At 44.6% G+C, this 18699-nt stretch overlaps 2 protein-coding genes across 7 annotated transcripts; both read left to right on the top strand.

Annotated features, from left to right (window-relative positions):
- The first annotated feature begins 4 nt into the window (after window positions 1-4).
- Window positions 5-11779, top strand: HARS2 (histidyl-tRNA synthetase 2, mitochondrial). Of its 6 annotated transcripts, none has more exons than XR_004968071.1 (14): window positions 5-287; window positions 2245-2319; window positions 2831-2950; window positions 3075-3170; window positions 4207-4362; window positions 4467-4574; window positions 5024-5122; window positions 5649-5742; window positions 6308-6435; window positions 6529-6771; window positions 7434-7550; window positions 8303-8449; window positions 9125-9311; window positions 11685-11779. XR_004968071.1 is itself a non-coding variant. In XM_036312005.1 (13 exons), exons 1-13 carry the CDS (start codon window positions 180-182, stop codon window positions 9182-9184), a joined length of 1521 nt encoding a protein of 506 aa, XP_036167898.1. In that variant the 5' UTR covers window positions 5-179; the 3' UTR covers window positions 9185-9938. The 6 variants fall into 6 exon arrangements, 4 of the variants coding, with proteins under 4 accessions (XP_036167898.1, XP_036167897.1, XP_036167899.1 ...); XR_004968070.1 differs by having other exon boundaries at window positions 9125-9385; XM_036312005.1 differs by lacking the exon at window positions 11685-11779 and having other exon boundaries at window positions 4237-4362; window positions 9125-9938.
- On the top strand, window positions 11356-18171 carry ZMAT2 (zinc finger matrin-type 2). The gene is made up of 6 exons (XM_036312012.1): window positions 11356-11373; window positions 11685-11778; window positions 13562-13685; window positions 15624-15697; window positions 16744-16889; window positions 18028-18171. The coding sequence occupies exons 1-6, from the start codon at window positions 11356-11358 to the stop codon at window positions 18169-18171; spliced, it is 600 nt and encodes a 199-aa protein (XP_036167905.1).
- The last annotated feature ends 528 nt before the right edge of the window (window positions 18172-18699 follow it).

Genomic DNA, 18699 nt, shown 5'->3' with positions numbered 1-18699 from the left:
GGAAATGCCGAGGCTGAGAGGGAACCCGAGAGGACGGGATCCGGGTTGCGGGATTTGGCGTCGCTCACCTCCTTCCTTGGAGCTCGGGCATTGCCTCTGCAACGCTGTGCACGCTTCTTGGGGTCCGACCGGCTTCGTTCTCAGGTCTTTTGCCCGCTGTCCCGGCCTCCCGCCGCGCGATGCCCCAGCTCGGGCTCCTGCCCGGGAGGGCTTGGGCTGCGCTGCTCGGCCAGCTCCTGCGGCCTCCCCGGGTTGTGTGCCTCGGGGCGGCCCATTCTCATAGCCAGGTGAGCCAGTCTGAGTAGCCCCGTCTGTCGGGATAGGCTCTGCGGGTCTGAAAGCTTGAGCTCGCGGCCGGTGCTCCAGTAGTCATACCATTGGTTTGTTACCGCGTGCCCACCGTGTACTGAGCTCAGTGTTGTAGATGCTTTGTCATTTAATTCCATAGCCATCCTGAGAGGTTGGGGTTATTATTTCCATTTACAGTTGCGGAATCAGAGACTGCACGGTCAGATGGTTTATCCGTGCATATAGTAAGGGAGCGTTTTCATTTAGGTTCACTATCCCTTGTTTGAGCCTATTGGAGTCAAACACATTAAAATTCCTAAAGCAAAATATATGATTATTTCCACTGAGGTAATTAATGACCATAAGTAGACAGTTCACATTAGAATTTACCTCAAGTCTACGGCCATACCACCCTGAACGCGCCCGATCTCGTCTGATCTCGGAAGCTAAGCAGGGTCGGGCCTGGTTAGTACTTGGATGGGAGAATTTACCTCAAAATGAGTCACAAACAACCTACATAATTTTAGGTTTTCAGACATTTTTGGATTTGGGGATTGCAGAGAAGGGGTTGTGGACTTGAACTGCCTACCCTTGGAGGAGAGAGCCACCAAAGTATAGAGCAGTGATGGCGAACCTATGACAACTCATTTTTTGGGTTGATTTTTCTTTGTTAAATGGCATTTAAATATATAAAATAAATATCAAAAATATAAGTCTTTGTTTTACTATGGTTGCAATTATCAAAAATTTCTATATGTGACACGGCACCGGAGTTAAGTTCGGGTTTTTCAAATGCTGACACGCCGAGCTCAGAAGGTTCGCCATCACTGGTATAGAACTACCACACCCGCTATATTTCTGAAGGGCATACAGCCTGCTGGTAATAAACAAAGTCACTGATTCCGTTTTACGTTAGGAAAGACTCTGTTGTCTTTATAGCAGATGCTTTGTGCTGTCATGAACAGGGCTTAGATCTTTTGTTACTAATTTTCAGTCATAGCATCGTACCAGTCTGGTTTTTTAGTTCAATTAGGAAATCCATTCCTGTTCGTTCTAAGACATGCTCTGTGTCCTTGGACTGGCTCTCTTCTGTCTTCAAGTTTTTCCCTGTCTCCAAGCCTAATGACCATCGCTACCTTATTTTTTAAAAAAATATATTTTTATTGATTTCAGAGAGGAAGGGATAGAGAGATAGAAACATGAATGATGAGAGAGAATCATTGATTGGCTGCCTCTTGCATGCCCCACACTGGGGATCAAGCCTGCAACCCAGGCATATCCCCGACTAGGAATTGAACTGTGACCTCCTGGTTCATAGATCTACGCTCAACCACTGAACCATGCTGGCAGGGCACCATTGCTACATTATTAAAAATTCTTGCCAAAACGGTTTGGCTCAGTGGATAGAGCGTCGGCCTGCGGACTGAAAGGTCCCAGGTTCGATTCTGGTCAAGGGCATGTATCTTGGTTGCAGGCATATCCCCAGTAGGAGATGTGCAGGAGGCAGCTGATCGATGTTTCTCTCTCATCGATGTTTCTAACTCTCTATCTCTCTCCCGTCCTCTCTGTAAAAAATCAATAAAATATATATTTTTAAAAATATTCTTATTTTCACTCTTTGAATGGGAACTGAGACCTGGAAAAAATATACTAATCCCTACCCCTGGATGGTTGTGGTGGGTTGTTCTTTACCTTCATTGTTCTTGGGTACTTACTTACACTATTTTCAGACAGTTTGTATGGTAAAGACCCGACCTCATGTGTATTGCATATATATTGCAGACACAACATGGGGTTTTGGAGGGGGGACTGGGATTGGAGTAGATAAAATAGTGTTCGGGCTTCTTGTTACGCAGGACCAAAGCTCTTTGCAGGTTGGTGGTCCACGGGGCCAGCAATGTCACTGGGCTGGCCAGTCTTGAGAGGTGCCGTGTCTCACATTCCTTCTTCTGCCAGGTTGCAGAGGCAGTGCTAGCATCCCAACTGAAACCACGTCAAGAGAAGTCAAATTTTATTCTCAAGACCCCAAAGGTAACTCGCTTTGCCCCACTTTGTCCCATTAAAGAGCCTTGGAGGACTGCCCTCTGTTCTGCTCGTCTTTTCCTGACGCCTTTAAAAATCCTTTTAAGACTAATTAAAAGGAAAAAAAAAATCTATTCTTGAGGTACTGGTACTTAGAGTTTTCTGAACTCAAAGAGATTTCAACTCCATGCCTTAGATCAGTGATGGCGAACCTATGACACGCGTGTCAGAGGTGACACGCAAACTCATTTTTTGGTTGATTTTTCTTTGTTAAATGGCATTTAAATATATAAAATAAATATCAAAAATATAAGTCTTTGTTTTACTATGGTTGCAAATATCAAAAAATTTCTGTATGTGACACGGCACCAGAGTTAAGTTAGGGTTTTTCAAAATGCTGACACGCCGAGCTCAAAAGGTTTGCCATCACTGCCTTAGATTATAGATGTAGTTTCACTCTTTGTCTTAAATGGACTTGTTTTCTGTCTTTGTTTTTACTATGGCTACTTTTGGTTTCTAGGGCACCAGAGATTTTAGTCCCCAGCAGATGGTTGTGAGGGAGAAAATACTTGATATAATTGTTAGCTGCTTTAAACGTCATGGAGCAAAAGGGTTGGATACCCCAGCATTTGAGCTAAAGGTAAATGGAGAAAAAAGTACCAGAACTCCATTTTTTTCACTTGCCTTCAGTTTCCCAAAGGGCTTCTAGCCTACGTTCTGGAGTCCCCCTTTGAAGTGTGGCGCTTTCTGTTTGACCCCTGCAGGAGATGCTCGCTGAGAAGTATGGCGAGGACTCTGGGCTCATCTATGATCTGAAGGATCAGGGTGGAGAGCTATTGTCCCTGCGCTATGACCTGACTGTATCCTTCTGAGTGCTGGAGCCTGACTCACCGCTTTCCAAACCCAGAGGGCTTTGTCTGACAAAAGGGACAAGAGTGACTCTGGGACCCTAAAGGTCCATTGGCAACAGGGTTTACTTCCAGTTTCAACCAGAAAGCAGTTCTGCCAGCAGAGCCTGGCCTGGAGCACTATCATTTAACTTTAACGTGTATCAGAATCCCCTGGGGAAACTTGTAGAAACACAGGTTTCTGGCCCCCAGGCCCACACATTCCTAATTCTGTAGCTGGTGCAGGGTTCAGCAGTCAGCATTTCTAACAGGCGTCTGGGTAATTAAAATGCAAATGGTCCTTGACCTACACTTTAATAAATATTGACATAGAAATTATAGGCAAATTGAGATTCTGAAGCTTGCTTATTTTGAGATGGTTAAGAATTGATCTGAATGGGAGGAAATGACCCAGACTTGAAGTTCTTGTGTCATTTTCTATCTCTGTTTCCCACCTAACTTGTAGTTTTGTTAGGTGGGGTTCCTTCATTTGACACTACTCAATATATAAGGGTGGGCAAAAGTAGGTTTATAGTTACAGTACAAATAAATAATACAATAATTAATAAATAATAATGTAAGAGCCCAGCTTGTGTGACTCAGTGGTTGAGTGTCGACCTATGAACCAGGAGGTCACAGTTCAATTCCTGGTCAGGGCACATGCCCAGGTTGCAGGCTTGGTCTCCGGTAGGGGACATGCAGGAGGCAGCCAATCAATGATTCTCTCTAATCATTGATGTTTTTATCTCTCCCTCTCCCTTCCTCTCTGAAAAAATATATTTTAAAAAAACATCAAAAGATGAAAAATCAAATACAAGAATAAACTATTTCATGTACTCACAGCTGTAAACCTATTTTTGCTCACCCTGTATATTGAATGCCAAGTACTGCTAAGTCTTGGCATAGTGGGAAACAAGACAGACAAGGTGATTGTTCTGTGGATGGGATTCAATTGATAAAGGCCCAGTCTTCCCTAATGTCTTACACTGAGCCTAAGCTTTGGATGCAGTGTCCTTTCTCCTTAACCTATTTATGTGAGGTTCCTTTTGCGCGTTATATGGCCATGAATAAACTGAAGAAGATGAAACGCTACCATGTTGGAAAGGTGTGGCGGCGGGAGAGCCCAACCATAGCCCAAGGCCGCTACAGGGAATTCTGCCAGTGTGTAAGTGACCTGAAGGAGGCAGCATGGTTTGATAGTTCTGGGGGCCACAACCTGGGAACTGGCTGCCGAGTGGAGACTTTTTTCCCTTGTCTTTTTTGCTGTAGGATTTTGACATTGCTGGTGATTTTGACCCCATGATCCCTGATGCAGAGTGTTTGAAGATCATCTGTGAAATCCTAACTGGATTGCAGCTGGGGGACTTTCTCATTAAGGTGAGGTCAGGGCTGGGGACTTAGGGGAAAAGTCTGGATTTGGCCTGATGCTGTCTTAAAACATAGGTGACCCCAACTTTAAGCCTGCAGCTCTAGGACGTTCTAAGTTCAGCTGTTGCATTTTATATATATACACTGGAGGCCTGGTGCATGAAATTCGTGCAAGAGTAGGCCTTCCTTCCCATGGCTTCTGGCTCCAGTTTCCCTCTGGCACCCGGGACCCGGGCTTCCCTCACAGCCCCAGCTTCATCCGGAAGGTCGCCTGGGAGGATGTCCAGAAGGATGTCCAGTCTAATTAGCATTATTACACTTTTATTATTATAGATCTAAATGGTCATCCTGTGGACTTTTCCTTTCTATCTCTTATGACTCAGGAGAGTAGGGACTGTCATTGTTTTGAGAGAAAGGGCATTGACAAGGCACTTGGGTTACTTCCATTGAGTTCACAGGTCAACGACCGGCGGATTTTGGATGGGATGTTTGCCATCTGTGGTGTTCCAGAAAGCAAGTTCCGTGCCATTTGCTCCTCCATAGACAAACTAGACAAGGTAAGAAAGAAGACATGTTTCAGTAGATCCTATCAGAGTTTCTGCCCTGCCCTTAAATCTATACCCTTAGAGCGGGGGTCCTCAAACTTTTTAAACAGAGGGCCAGTTCACTGTCCCTCAGACCGTTGGAGGGCCGGACTATAGTTTAAAAAAAACTATGAACAAATTCCTATGGACACTGCACACATATCTTATTTTGAAGTAAAAAAACAAAACGGGAACAAATATAATATTTGTATTTGCATGTGGCCCGCGGGCCGTAGTTTGAGGACCCCTGCCTTAGAGGAAAAATAAGGAAATAGTGCCTGGAAGTGAGGGAGGTAAGGAGATATTCTGAAGCAAGATCTGAGTTTTGCTGTGCAGTGGGGATTATGGCTGGATTTACTAAGCTGCCTCTGACTTTGCTGACTTTTCCAAGTTTAGTTTTGCTACTTGTGACATACTTACTGAATGAAAGGGAGATACCCTTTTCTGGTTAGAGAAAGAAAGATCATGGGGCAGGGCTAATGTTTGAATGTTTGTGCAGATATCTTGGAAAGATGTGAGACATGAGATGGTGACAGAGAAAGGCCTGGCTCCTGAAGTGGCTGACCGAATTGGGGACTATGTCCAATGTCATGGTAAGAACCAGAGTTTCCAAGCTATATGATAGAACCAGAGGGAGGGTGATAATGTGTACAGCTTCTACCTCTGAAGAAGCTCCTTTCTGTAGATGTGCTAAGCTCTAGAGTCTGTCTGAATTTAATTCCCCTTTTTTTTTATTGTAACCACCTTATGTCTTCAGATGGCAAAGGTAGAGGCAGAGGAGGAGAGGCTGGTCATATGAGATCAGTATCTTTTTTTTAGTGAAAATGAGGAGCCCCCAGCTGGTGTGACTCAGTGGTTGAGTGTTGACCCATGGACCCAGAGGTCACCAGTTTGATTTCTGGTCAGGACACATGTCCGGGTTGTGGGCTCAATACCCAGTACAGGGCATGCAGGAGGCAGCAGATTGATATTTCTCTCTCATTGATGTTTCTCTCTCTCTTTCCCTCTACTTTCCTCTTTCTCTTTCAAAATCAATAAAAACATTTAAAAACTAAAAAGAAAATGAGGAGGACTACCTAGAACACCCTAGAGAGAAATTTGGATGAAATACATCTGGGTGAAGAGCACAGACCTTATTTCTCCCCACATGTCTCCCAGGTGGGCTGTCCTTGGTAGAGCAAATGTTCCAGGATCCCAGACTATCTCAGAGCAAGCAGGCCCTAGAGGGCCTGGGGGATCTAAAGCTGCTCTTTGAATATCTGACTCTATTTGGAATTGCAGAGAAGGTAAGCTGAATTGGGTATGGACCTCCTGCTGAGCTTTGGGGTTCTCAGAGTCCTGAGTCTTGTCTAGGACTGACTGTAGCCTTGTTCCCACAGATCTGCTTTGATCTAAGCCTGGCTCGGGGCTTGGACTACTATACAGGAGTGATCTATGAAGCAGTGCTGCTGCAGACCCCAGCTCCTGCTGAGGAAGAGCCCTTGAATGTGGGCAGTGTGGCTGCTGGTGGGCGCTATGATGGGCTGGTGGGCATGTTTAACCCCAAAGGCCACAAGGTGCCGTGTGTGGGGCTCAGCATTGGGGTAGAGCGAATCTTCTCCATTGTGGAGCAGAGGATGAAGGTGGGTCCTAGGTAAGGGTGGAGTGGGACTGGAGGCCTAAAAACTCTCATGTTTCTGAAAGTGCAGTTGGACAGTTTTTCTTTTTTTTAAAATATATTTTATTGATTTTTTACAGAGAGGAAGGGAAAGGGATAGAGAGAAACATCGATGAGAGAGAAGCATCAATCAGCTGCCTCCTGCACACTCCCAACTGGGGATGTGCCCTCAGCCAAGGTACATGCCCTTGACCGGAATCGAACCTGGGACCCCTCAGTCCGCAGGCCGACGCTCTATCCACTGAGCCAAACCAGTCAGGGCGGACAGTTTTTCTTTTAAAAAAAAATTTTTTTTTAATTCTCACTGGAGGATATTATTCCGATTGATTTTTAGAGAAAGTGAAAGGGAGGGAGGAGCAAGGTTTGGGGTGGGGGTGGGGGGGTGGAGAGAGAGGCATTGATTGGTTGCCCTGGGATCAAACCTGCAACCCAGGCACATGCCCTTGATTGGGAATCGAACCCTTTCTTTGCGCAAGCCAAAACTATTCTTTGTGCAAGCCAAAACTCGAACCACTGAGCTATATCTGCCAGGGTTGGACTGTGTTTCTTATGATTCTTTTTGTCCTGGTTTTTGGGAGTTAACTGGTGCAAAGGAAGTTTTTATTTTAGTTCTTTCTCTTTTATCAGACTTTTGGTGAGAAGATACGGACCACAGAGACCCAAGTGTTTGTGGCCACTCCACAGAAGAACTTTCTCCAAGAACGGTTGAAGCTAATTGCAGAGCTTTGGGATGCTGGGATCAAGGTATGGTGGAGCTAATTTCCAAACCATGTAGGTATATGTGGAATTCAGGCACCAGGCCCATTTCTACTTTATGCTTAGGTGGAACTCAAGATCTTTCCAGTCTTCACTAGAGTGTCTTCTTTGGGTAGGAGGGCTAGCTACTTATTTCTTTGGAAATGCGCACTCCTGGGTGTTGTAAATGTTTCCCTCCACGTCCCGCGTGGTTCAGGGTTCAGGATCTGGAAGAGGAGCTACACACAAATGAAAGAGAAGAGACAAGAGATAATTTGGAAATATCGGGGTGCTGGGGTGCAGGCCCAGCGGGCCAGGGGTTCCCAAAGGTGTTGACGGAGTCGGCAAAGAATGATTTACACGGAGACAGTGTTCATAGCTCTCTAGCTCTCTTTAGTCTCCGTGGATCTTCCTGTGCCTGGCTGAGGCCACAGAGAGAGATCCAGGAGGCACGCTGAGCCTTTATTTTATAGTCAGGTAAACAAGGTAGTGATTACCATAGTTACACAGTTCTTGTGAGTTTCACTTGTTTTGGCCACTTCCTGCACTTCCCTCAGCCCATTAGCTCCCCAGATAAGATTTGGGGAGCATTATAAGGTCAAGCCTAATTATGCTAAGAGGACTGTGCCCTCTAAGCTGGGACTTGTTTGTGACTTTGCCAACAGGTCAGTCCGAGGCTTAATCCTATATCGGCTCCCCATACCTGGGGTGGAGTGGTGTGGTCACTTTTAAATCCCATACTTTACCTTCATCCTTTTCAGGCAGAGCTGCTGTATAAGAACAACCCTAAATTACTAACGCAACTGCACTACTGTGAGAACATGGGCATTCCACTGGTAGTCATTATTGGTGAGCAAGAGCTGAAGGAAGGCGTCATCAAGCTCCGTTCAGTGGCCACCAGGGAGGAGGTGAGTGGGGCAGGCAAAAATAGAAGGGACCAGGTGTCTCTACCTTGTTAAGATTCTTTTTTTTTTTTTAAAAAATATATTTTATTGATTTTTTACAGGGAGGAAGAGAGAGGGATAGAGAGTTAGAAACATCGATGAGAGAGAAACATCGACCAGCTGCCTCCTGCACACCTCCTACTGGGGATGTGCCCGCAACCAAGGTACATGCCCTTGACCGGAATTGAACCTGGGACCTTTCAGTCCGCAGGCTGACGCTCTATCCACTGAGCCAAACCGGTTTGGCTTTGTTAAGATTCTTTAAGAAATATATTTCTCGCTGAGGAAATATCTTCATAGTTAATAGTGATAGAGATGAATGAAGATCCATCTTAGGCAACTGTTGTAGCCCATGATACTGGCTGGGTAAGCAGAAGGACAGATGAAATTTGAGTATTTTGAGTATTTGAGTATTGTGGGTATTTTGAGACTAATTAACAAAATAGATGTAGATCAGGCATTTGAATCCCTTTGGTTTATGAGGACATACATTCTCTAGGTCAGCTTAAAGCCCACACTACTCCCTACTGGTTGCATAAGTAGTGGGGGTGATATAGAGTAAAATGAATCTGGAAAATCAATGGCTAAGGAGCTATATCATTTTTTAGTTCGTCACATGAGGGTTCTCTTATGTTCCAGGTGGCCATTAAACGGGAAAATATTGTGGCTGAAATTCAGAAGCGACTATTCGAGTCTTGATCCTTTCCTGATTGCCATCTGCTGCTCTTTGTAGAAAATGTTTCATCTAGGACTGAGTTCCTGATGGGCTTCTCAACAGCTGGCCAGGATGGGTGACAAGTGCCTCTGCCTCCTCCATCCTTCCTGGGTACAGAACTATAGAAAGCCCTGAGGACGCCTGGGCTATTGTGAGCAGCTATTCTGCATGGGCGCAGATGGCTGGTATGTGAAAGAGACATGCTCTAACTGCAGAGACAGATGACAGATTTCATGTACCATTGGAATGCTGCCAAGAGGTGCTAAGGTGCTTGCTGTGAGCAAGGCTCTGAGAAAGTCACCTCTGGCTGGGAGGATTCTGAACCATTGAGATCAGAAGTCAGATACTTAGCTTTCCACTGTGGCTTCTGAACCAAATTCTGGGAAATTTGTCCACAACCTGCTATTGGCCTGTCCAATTTTGGGGGAGACAGTGATGTGGGGCAAATGGCTGCTGTCTACTTTGTTTGAGGACAGAGATGCTATCACAAGGGCATAGCACTGACAATATTGATGTGGTATGTCTCTAGCCCATCCACTGTTAACAATAGTAGGGTGAGGCTGTTTAATAATTTTGAATATTGAACTTAATAGGTGACCTAACAAGATGGAGATTTGATCTTTTGAGGTTTTGGAGACCACTTCTTGTGCCAGAATTTCTGCTCTGTTTCATGTCCTGCCATGGAGGTGGCTATTCTAGAAATGGTTAGATAATATATTAAATAAAATATTTAATGTAGTAGTTTGGGTAGTTTGTTATCAAGGGATTGTTTTGCATAGAACACAGAAAATGCTTGAGTGTACACTAAGAATTCTAAATCTTTTTTTGTTATTGTTAACCCTCATCTGAGGATATTTCCATTGAATTTTAGAGAGAGTGGAGGGGAGGGGGAGAGACAGACAGAAACATCGATGTAAGAGAGACACATCAATTGGTTGCCTTCCACATGCCTGTGGACCAGGGCCGGCAGGAATCGAGCCCTTGACAGGAAATGAACCCAGGGCCCTTCAGTCCAAAGGCGATGGTTCTATCCACTGAGCAAAACTGGCTAGGAAGAGAATTCTAACTCTTGAGCAAGGAGTAACCTCCCTGGGGTGATGCTCTGTATTCAGTGAAGGAAGCAGCCATAGTTCCTCTAACCCCCAACTTGGACATACACTTATGTCACTAAATCAACAGTGAGCCATCTGCCAGAGTTCTTCACCCTAGAGCAGTGGTTCTCAACCTTCCTAATGCTGCGACCCTTTAATACAGTTCATGTTGTGGTGACCCCCAAACATAAAATTATTTTCGTTGCTACTTCATAACTAATTTTGCTACTGTTATGAATTGTAATGTAAATATCTGATATGCAGGATGTATTTTCATTGTTACAAATTGAACATAATTAAAGCATAGTGATTAATCACAAAAACAATATGTAATTATATATGTTTTCCGATGGTCTTAGGCAACCCCTGTGAAAGGGTCGTTTGACCCCCAAAGGGGTCGCGACCCACAGGTTGAGAACCGCTGCCCTAGAGTGTTGTTGCTAACTGACCTTCCCAAATATAATAATGTTGATTAAATTTGACCATAGGTTGGCTGTAATACTCAGTTGAGGGAAAGTGAGTTAACTATAGAGTGATAGCATTGCTTCAAGATAATGAGACAAAGGTACGAAAAGCACTTACATGTGTGCACTGGGAAGGTGCAGACTTTGCAAACACTTAGGTGTTGGGGAGGGGGCGGCATATCTTTAGTCCGTTCTGGTAAATAGGGCATCTGAAGCCTTTAATAACAGCGCTTCTGCCTTAAAGGTTTAGAAACTCTTGGCAATGTACGCAAGTTAATTAGACCAGAGGGCACGGACCCGCAGGTCCCTCGTTTGTAAAACAGATGAGTTGAACTTTCAGGGTTGTTTCCTTAGGCCAGAGCAAAAAAAAACTACAAACCTTTGCAGGCGCCCTTACTTCCGTATTGCTTCACACTCCCCATGCGCATGCGCCATTTTATTGACGCGGAGGCGGGGCTTACAAGTCTGTTTTAGAAGCCCTCCAGTCTTTTAGCTCATTTACAGCGGGAGACGCTTAGCTTATTGGAGGGCAAGCCTGCTTTACGGCTTAAGGTCGCTTTTTACGACATTTTCCGGCTTCCCATTCACTTCGCGGTGAAGATGGCGTCGAGCAGTGGGGTAGGTGTTGTGTGTAGAAGGAGGTTTGCAGCGGGTGGAGGGTATGAGGTGGATTCTCCGCGCGGAATATACTGCACCGGACTGGCTTCCCGATACCTCCTTGCGATTTTGTGGCCCCGTAAGGCCCTGGCGCCGAGTGGAATCGCGGAGGTCTCTCGGGTTGGGGTCCTGAGGCCACTTCAGCCTCCCGGTGCGGTCTGGGGAGCCTCCGTTCTCTACAGGTGCCGCGGCCGCGGTGCCGGTGATGACGTGGTTTCTCTCGGCGTCCGACACGATTAGCAACGAATTCTGAGGGCTTTTTATCTCCACAGACAAAAAACTTGGACTTTCGCCGCAAGTGGGACAAAGATGAATATGAGAAGCTCGCTGAGAAGAGGCTCACGGAAGAGAGAGAGAAGAAGGATGGTGGGTGCCTGCCCCATCAGGGGCTAAGGGTGTCGTAGAGGCGATGCAGTGGCTTGGAGAGCCGGTGGGGAGTCGCAGTGCACTTTCCTCTTACCCTGTGTACGAGCCCTGCCTTCCCGTCCTCAGTGTTTGTGTTTTTGTTTGTGTGTGTGTGTGTGTTTTTAATGTATAAAATGAAGAAGGAGATGGACTGAAGTGATTTTGGGGTGCTGTCCAGCTCTGTGGTCCTGTCCTTCCTTGCCCTCCCTGTGCTGGTTCATGTTAGTACTTTCCTGAAAAGAGTGGGATCCTTAATAATGACAGAAGTCAAAAGGGGTGTTTTGCTGCTATGCTTTACTGCTCCTGAAGACCCTCTCTTTCTGTTGAAATTACTTATCGGGGAGAAGAACATTCCTGGCCCAATCTAAACCTTTTCCCGTAGTCTGAGAAGAGTAAGGGTACCAGACTGGGAAGGTTTGATGTTTCTGCGAGTGCTTAGTAGGGCTGTGTTCTGTGCCTTGTGCAGTGTCAGGGAACTGGCCCACCTCTCCGAGAATAGAGACTGCACTGTACAAAAAGAAATACGTGATTTTCCTCATCTGTTTTCAAACTTGTATGTTCCTTCACTTTACCTCCAGCCACCTTTTAGGTTTTTTTTTTGAAAGATATATTTTATTGATTTTTCACAGAGAGGAAGGGAGAGGGATAGAGAGTTAGAAACATCGATCAGCTGCCTCCTGCACACCCCCTACTGGGCATGTGCCCCCAAGCAAGGTACTTGCCCTTGACCGGAATTGAACCTGGGACCCTTGAGTCCGCAGGCCCCACGCTCTATCCACTGAGCCAAACCAGTTAGGGCACACCTTTTAGTTTTTATGTAGCTTATATAATAATAGTGTTTGGCACGTAACCAAGATCTCAGGTTAACATTATAATATCTCTTGGAGGGGCCACTCAGTATGCTTCTTCATATTAGCACTATAACTATTTAAATGTTAGTCCCCTTTTTAAAAATTTCCCCAGCTCGCAGAAGATTCCATTCTGTGTTATGCTTGGGATATCTTGAAAACATTATTGAGTATCCTTGCGTTTTTTTTTTAAAAGGTTGCTTTTTGTGAAAATTCAGAACTTCTCCCTTCAATTCAGCTCATCAATGAGTAGAAAACATTGCTTTTTGACTTGTTAGCTATAAAGTGAAGAAATGCTGTAGTGAGTTAAGGATTGCTTATCTTTTTTCCTGTTCATACTCTCCCTATCTACTGCTAGAAGTACCTGTTGTGCCCCTTGCTTCAAGTTTCAAAAACGAAATGAGAGTAAACCTCTGGACTTTGAGTTTCATGCATATCTTTTCCTTTCTGGTTAAGGAGCTGCAATATATATTTTTTTAATTTAATATCTTGTTTTATTGCCTAAAGTATTACAAATAGTATTACATATGTCTCCTTTTTTTTTCCCCTTTGACATTCCCCTGGCCTCCCCTACCCCCCAGTGTCTTGTGTGCATTGGTTATGCTTATATGCATGCATACAAGTCTTTGGTTGATCTCTTACCCCCTTCCCGCCCCCCAACCCTCCCCGGCCTTCCCGCTGTAGTTTGACAGTCTGTTCGATGCTGCTCTGCCTCTGTATCTATTTTTGTTCATCAGTTTATAATGGTCTTTATTATCCATAAATAAGTGAGATCATGTGGTATTTTTCTTTCATTGACTGGCTTATTTCACTCAGCATAATGCTCTCCAGTTCCATCCATGCTGTTGCAAGGGAGCTGCAATATTGAAGGGACTTCCTTCCCCGTTATATTTCAGGAAAACCAGTGCAGCCAGTCAAGCGGGAGCTTCTCCGGCATAGGGACTACAAGGTGGACCTGGAATCCAAGCTTGGGAAGACCATTGTCATCACCAAGACCACCCCGCAATCTGAGATGGGAGGGTGAGTGGCTTTTCATCTTTCACTGTAGCCAGGAGTAGGCCTAAGAGATGATGTTGGTTTTAGGAAGTGTTGAGGAGGACTCCTGGGTCAGGATAACAGTCTTGTTGCCTGTAATTCCATCCTTCGGTTTATTTTTCTTTGTCTCCCAAGATCTCAGGTTAACATTATAATATCTCTTGGAGCCGAAACCGGTTTGGCTCAGTGGATAGAGCGTCGGCCTGCGGACTGAAAGGTCCCAGGTTCGATTCCGGTCAAGGGCATGTGCCTGGGTTGCGGGCACATCCCCAGTGGGAGATGTGCGGGAGGCAGCTGATCGATGTTTCTCTCTCATCAATGTTTCTAGCTCTCTATCTCTCTCCCTTCCTCTCTGTAAAAATATCAATAAAATATATTAAAAAAAAACAACAAAAAAAAAACGCTTGAAAATGCTAATCTTTTAAAAAAAAAAAAAATCTCTTGGAGGGGTCACTCAGTATGCTTCTTCATATTAGCACTATAACTATTTAACATCTTAAAAGGGATAATTTGTTCTCCTGCTGGAAGGAAAGGACTACTGAGGAGGTTTTTAGAGGAGAAAGTAGGTGGAGCTAGAATGGAAGCCAGGAGCTGTAAAGGGGGTTGAGGTTCCTGATTGGCTGTAAAGGTGGTAATATAGATTATCTGGCTGTGTACTTCCTTCTTAGACTAAGACTGTAACCTATAGGAAGAGTTGTCCCACAAGAACTCATTTCTTCTGCCCATATTTTTTCGAGTTACGTTTTCCAGCAGGAGGGCAACACAGCAGAGTGACACTTCTCTGAGCTACTGTTGTCATTCTTCTCTATATTAGTAATCTATTACTATGTAAATTAACCCCAAATTTAATTTGTTGCAGCATAAAACAACAAAGAGCTCGTAATTTCTGTGGGTAGGAATCTGAGAGACTTACTTAGGTGGTTCTGGCTTAGGATCTCTCACAAAGGTGCAGTTAAGGTGTGTGCTGGGTCTGTGTTCATCCAAGATATAAGTGGAGCTGAAGGCTGTACTTCCAGCCTCTGCCACATGGCTGTGGTTTGGCAGCCTTAGTTCTTCCTTGCATGGGCCTCTCCATAGTCCTTATCACAACAAAGTAAATGGCTTCCCCAGAGCAAGCGATTCATATGGACAGACTAAGATAGAAGCCATGATTTAAAAAATTTGTTATAACCTAATGTTGGAAGTGAAATAGCATCACTTTTCAATCCTCACCTGAGGATATTTTTTTATTGATTTCTTTCTTTTTTTAGAGAGAGTGGAAGGGAGAGAGGAGAGGTTTAGAGAGTGACATGAAGGTGAGAGACACACTGATTGGCTACCCTCCCCACGTGCCTGGACCAGGGACCAGGGCCGGGGATGGAAATGAAACTGAGGTACATGCCTTGACCAAGAATCTAACCTGAGACCCTTCATTCTGAGGGCCGACACTTCATCCACTGAGCCAACTGGCCAGGGCTGCATCACTTAAAAAAAAAAAAAAAAGCCTTTATTGATTTGAGAGAGAGAAAGAGAGAAATATTGATCAGTTGCCTCCTGTACCCTGACCGGGGATGGAACCTGAAACATGGGTATGTGCTCTAACTGGTATTGAACTGGTGACCTTTCGGTGCATGGGATGATGCTCAACCAGCTGAGCCACACTGGCCAGGGCAACATCACTTTTGATATATTCTGTTGGTTACACAGACCAGCCCTGGTATAAATTGGGAGGGGACTACACAGTTTAGAAATATTAGGAGGGTGGGATCATTGTGGGACCATCTTGGAGGTTAGTACCACAATTTTCCAAGAGCTAAGGCTTTATGGAAATGAGAAGTGCCTCCTTCTAAAAAGACTTTTTACCTAAAATTATTAGTTTCTTGGTTGAAAACAGTACAATCCTTACAACAGATTTGACTCATGCTGTTTCTTTCTGTTTGCTAGGTATTACTGCAATGTCTGTGACTGTGTTGTGAAGGACTCCATCAACTTCCTGGATCACATTAATGGAAAGAAACGTAAGGCTTGGAGTTGGTTTGTGGCTGGGGCTGGAATCAGGCTCTGGTGTCGGGGATGGGGTAAGGGTGGTTTCTGTTAGGTCTTTCCTTTAACACATTGTATGCGGGAAACGTATTTATACGTTTTACGTTGACTGGTAGTAGAGCGCGGGACACGCATTAATACGTTTTTTATAGACTAGCGGTAGAATGCGGGTAACGTATAAATACGTTTATTTTTATACTTTTTTATTGCTCTGAAGGGATGCTAACATGCAGATGTACGAATTCCATAGGACAAAATTTGGGTCTCTAACACATACAATGGTGAATTATGTATGTACTTCCAGGTATAACGGTAATCTATTCAACTGCGTAGAGTCATCCCTTCACACAATTCTCTGCCTCGCCAACATTCAGTGCGATTCTAAGAAAAATAATTCAGTATACATTTTATAGTAAATCACAAAAAGTTTCATTGAAAAAAATATGTAAAACTAAACTTATCGTAATTTTACTGAACGTTGCCATTTGCGCAAAAAATTAGCAAAAATGGCCCACGTCACCTGTTAGCGCGCGATAAAAACTACCCGCAAACTATGTGTTAATGCCTGGGGAACTCTCCAGTTGCCTCAGCACAAGTTATCTGTTACTTCATTATTTAATGTTTCTGGAGGCCGTGAAGTGAGACACTGTTCCAGGCTCTCGACAAGCCAAACCATGGTTTTCTGGGTTAAGGTGTCCCCACTGACATGCATCTGCTTTAAGGGAAGTTTAAAGCCATTTGCATCCCATTAATCTGGGACTGCAGCTTCTGGAATCAAGTAAAGCCAAGGGAGTTTTGTTTTTGTTTTAGCTATAATTATTTTTGCTGTGTGTTTTATGAGAAGATGTTAAAAAAATGTCAGCAGGAAGCATGTGAGATCTTGCTCCCTGGCATATGTTGTTAAATTGACCCAAATAAACTCTTTAAAAATGTCTTAAAGGAAAAAATATTATCAGGAAAAGACTTGAGGGGCTGAGGATGTTGTTATTACCTTATCTTCTTCACTGTTGACCCCACCCAGATCAGCGAAACCTGGGCATGTCTATGCGTGTGGAACGTTCCACCTTGGATCAGGTGAAGAAACGTTTTGAAGTCAATAAGAAGAAGATGGAAGAGAAACAAAAGGATTATGATTTTGAGGAAAGGATGAAGGAGCTCAGAGAAGAAGTAAGGCTCTCCTGTCCTTCCATCTTCCTTCCCCCAGCTTTGAATAGTATATTAGGAATCATGGGGAGGCTGATTTTCTCTCTCTCTTTAATTGATTCTAAAGTGAGAGGAAGTGGGGGGGGGGGGGGGGGGGAGGAGAGAAACATCAATCAATTGCCTCCCGTATGCACCCTGATGGGATCGAACCCAAAACCTGGGTATGTTTCCTTACCTGGAACCAAACTGGTGACCTTTTGGTGTATGGGACAACAGTACAGCTAGCCAGAGGAAGGCTGACTTTCTCATTCCACTGCCACCCCCAGGGTATTAGTCCTATCTCTTGAATTTCTGTATATCAGGGGAAACATTGATTGCCCTTATTTGAAACTCTCAGGAATTGAAGGAAATGGCTCTAAACCTGTCCTTTTTAGAAATAAAATATATATTTTTATTGATTCAGAGAGGAAGGGAGAGGGAGAGAGAGATAGGAACATCAATGATGAGAGAGATTCATTGATAGGCTACCTCCTTCATGCTTCCCACTGGGAATCGAGCCTGCACCCCGGGCATGTGCCCTTAACCAGAACCAAACCCAGGACCCTTCAGTCCGCAGGCCGACGCTCTATCTACTTAACCTGTCTTTTTTTTTTTCTTCTGGATTCTGTGGGCCATATTGTTTATACTACATTAAACAAATGTACCTGGTCTCCAAGAGGCTAGTGGAACTATGCTGGGTGGATCAGAATTCTGTTTCCACCACTTACTGGTTACAAATTTTGGGCAAGTTATATAAACTGTGCTTCAGTTTCCTCCGATTAGATATCTTAATATATAATATACTTAAAGCACTTAGACCAGTTCCTGGCATGTACTACATTCCTCAGGATGTTAGTTGCTATTAAATGGTTTTGCTTTTATAACTGCATTAACTGGAGATGAACTGGAATGTAGGATTGAGAAGTGTTCTCTACAGGCTAAAATTTCTCTTGTCCTTTACACTCTTTACTGTGGCTTTTCCTCTGCTTTTGAAATTTTACTTGTCTTTAACTATTTTCTCCTAAAAATAGAAAGGAATCTTGAAGCTCATCTATCTTTTTCAACAATGTTTGGCTCAGGAGCCTGAACTGATTCTGAGTGGTTTCCCCCCTCATCCCTCCAGGAGGAAAAGGCCAAAGCCTACAAGAAAGAGAAACAGAAGGAGAAGAAAAGGAAGGCTGAGGAGGACTTGACATTCGAGGAGGATGATGAAATGGCAGCTGTGATGGGCTTCTCTGGCTTTGGTTCCACCAAGAAGAGTTACTGAGGCTTTCTATGATTGGCCCTTTGCTGGGCTTAACTTTGAGTGTGGGCGGGTCATTTTTTGGGGGGAGTACTTGGGAAAGTTCTTAAGTGGCAGTGGGGAGGGCCAGAGGGTGGGTGTTTATGCTTTCCCTCAACCGTGAGAGAGAGCACAGGAGGCAGAGGCAATGCTGGGGCATATTCCTTTAGCCTCAGTGTATCACCCGCGTCACAGGCCCTCTGCCCATCTGCGTTCCCAATAAAGAAAAACCTCTTCTGAGGCTGCTTTCCCAAATCTTCCCCTGCATCTTTCCCTCTTCATCTATCCCGTCTTCTCTGAGCATCCTACATTTATCCTGTGTTCTGCCTTTGTTTTAATTTTGGCTCTTGCTTGGCCTGCCACAGAAAGGTTCTCTGGGCCCCCGGGTTCCAGTTGATACCATATCCTTGACCAGCCACTCCCCACCCCCTTTCCTCATCCCCCACTGTGGTTCCCTGGCCACCTGTGCATGCGTGTGTACTTTTGCCTGGGTCAGTAGTATGTGTGGATGTG

The sequence above is a fragment of the Myotis myotis genome, unplaced genomic scaffold (assembly GCF_014108235.1).
Source record: "Myotis myotis isolate mMyoMyo1 unplaced genomic scaffold, mMyoMyo1.p scaffold_m19_p_6, whole genome shotgun sequence".
NCBI classification, from domain to species: domain Eukaryota; kingdom Metazoa; phylum Chordata; class Mammalia; order Chiroptera; family Vespertilionidae; genus Myotis; species Myotis myotis.
This window is presented reverse-complemented; position numbering and strand designations above follow the sequence as displayed.

Bases quoted from the DNA above. Each gene is read 5' to 3' on its own strand.
- HARS2 (XM_036312004.1), top strand. From the start codon at position 180: ATGCCCCAGCTCGGGCTCCTGCCCGGGAGGGCTTGGGCTGCGCTGCTC. The intron at 288-2,244 runs GTGAGCCAGTCT...TTCTTCTGCCAG, and splicing joins CGGCCCATTCTCATAGCCAG to GTTGCAGAGGCAGTGCTAGC. The intron at 8,450-9,124 runs GTGAGTGGGGCA...CTTATGTTCCAG, and splicing joins CAGTGGCCACCAGGGAGGAG to GTGGCCATTAAACGGGAAAA.
- ZMAT2 (XM_036312012.1), top strand. The intron at 11,779-13,561 runs GTGGGTGCCTGC...GTTATATTTCAG, and splicing joins AGAGAGAGAGAAGAAGGATG to GAAAACCAGTGCAGCCAGTC. The intron at 15,698-16,743 runs GTAAGGCTTGGA...GACCCCACCCAG, and splicing joins TCACATTAATGGAAAGAAAC to ATCAGCGAAACCTGGGCATG.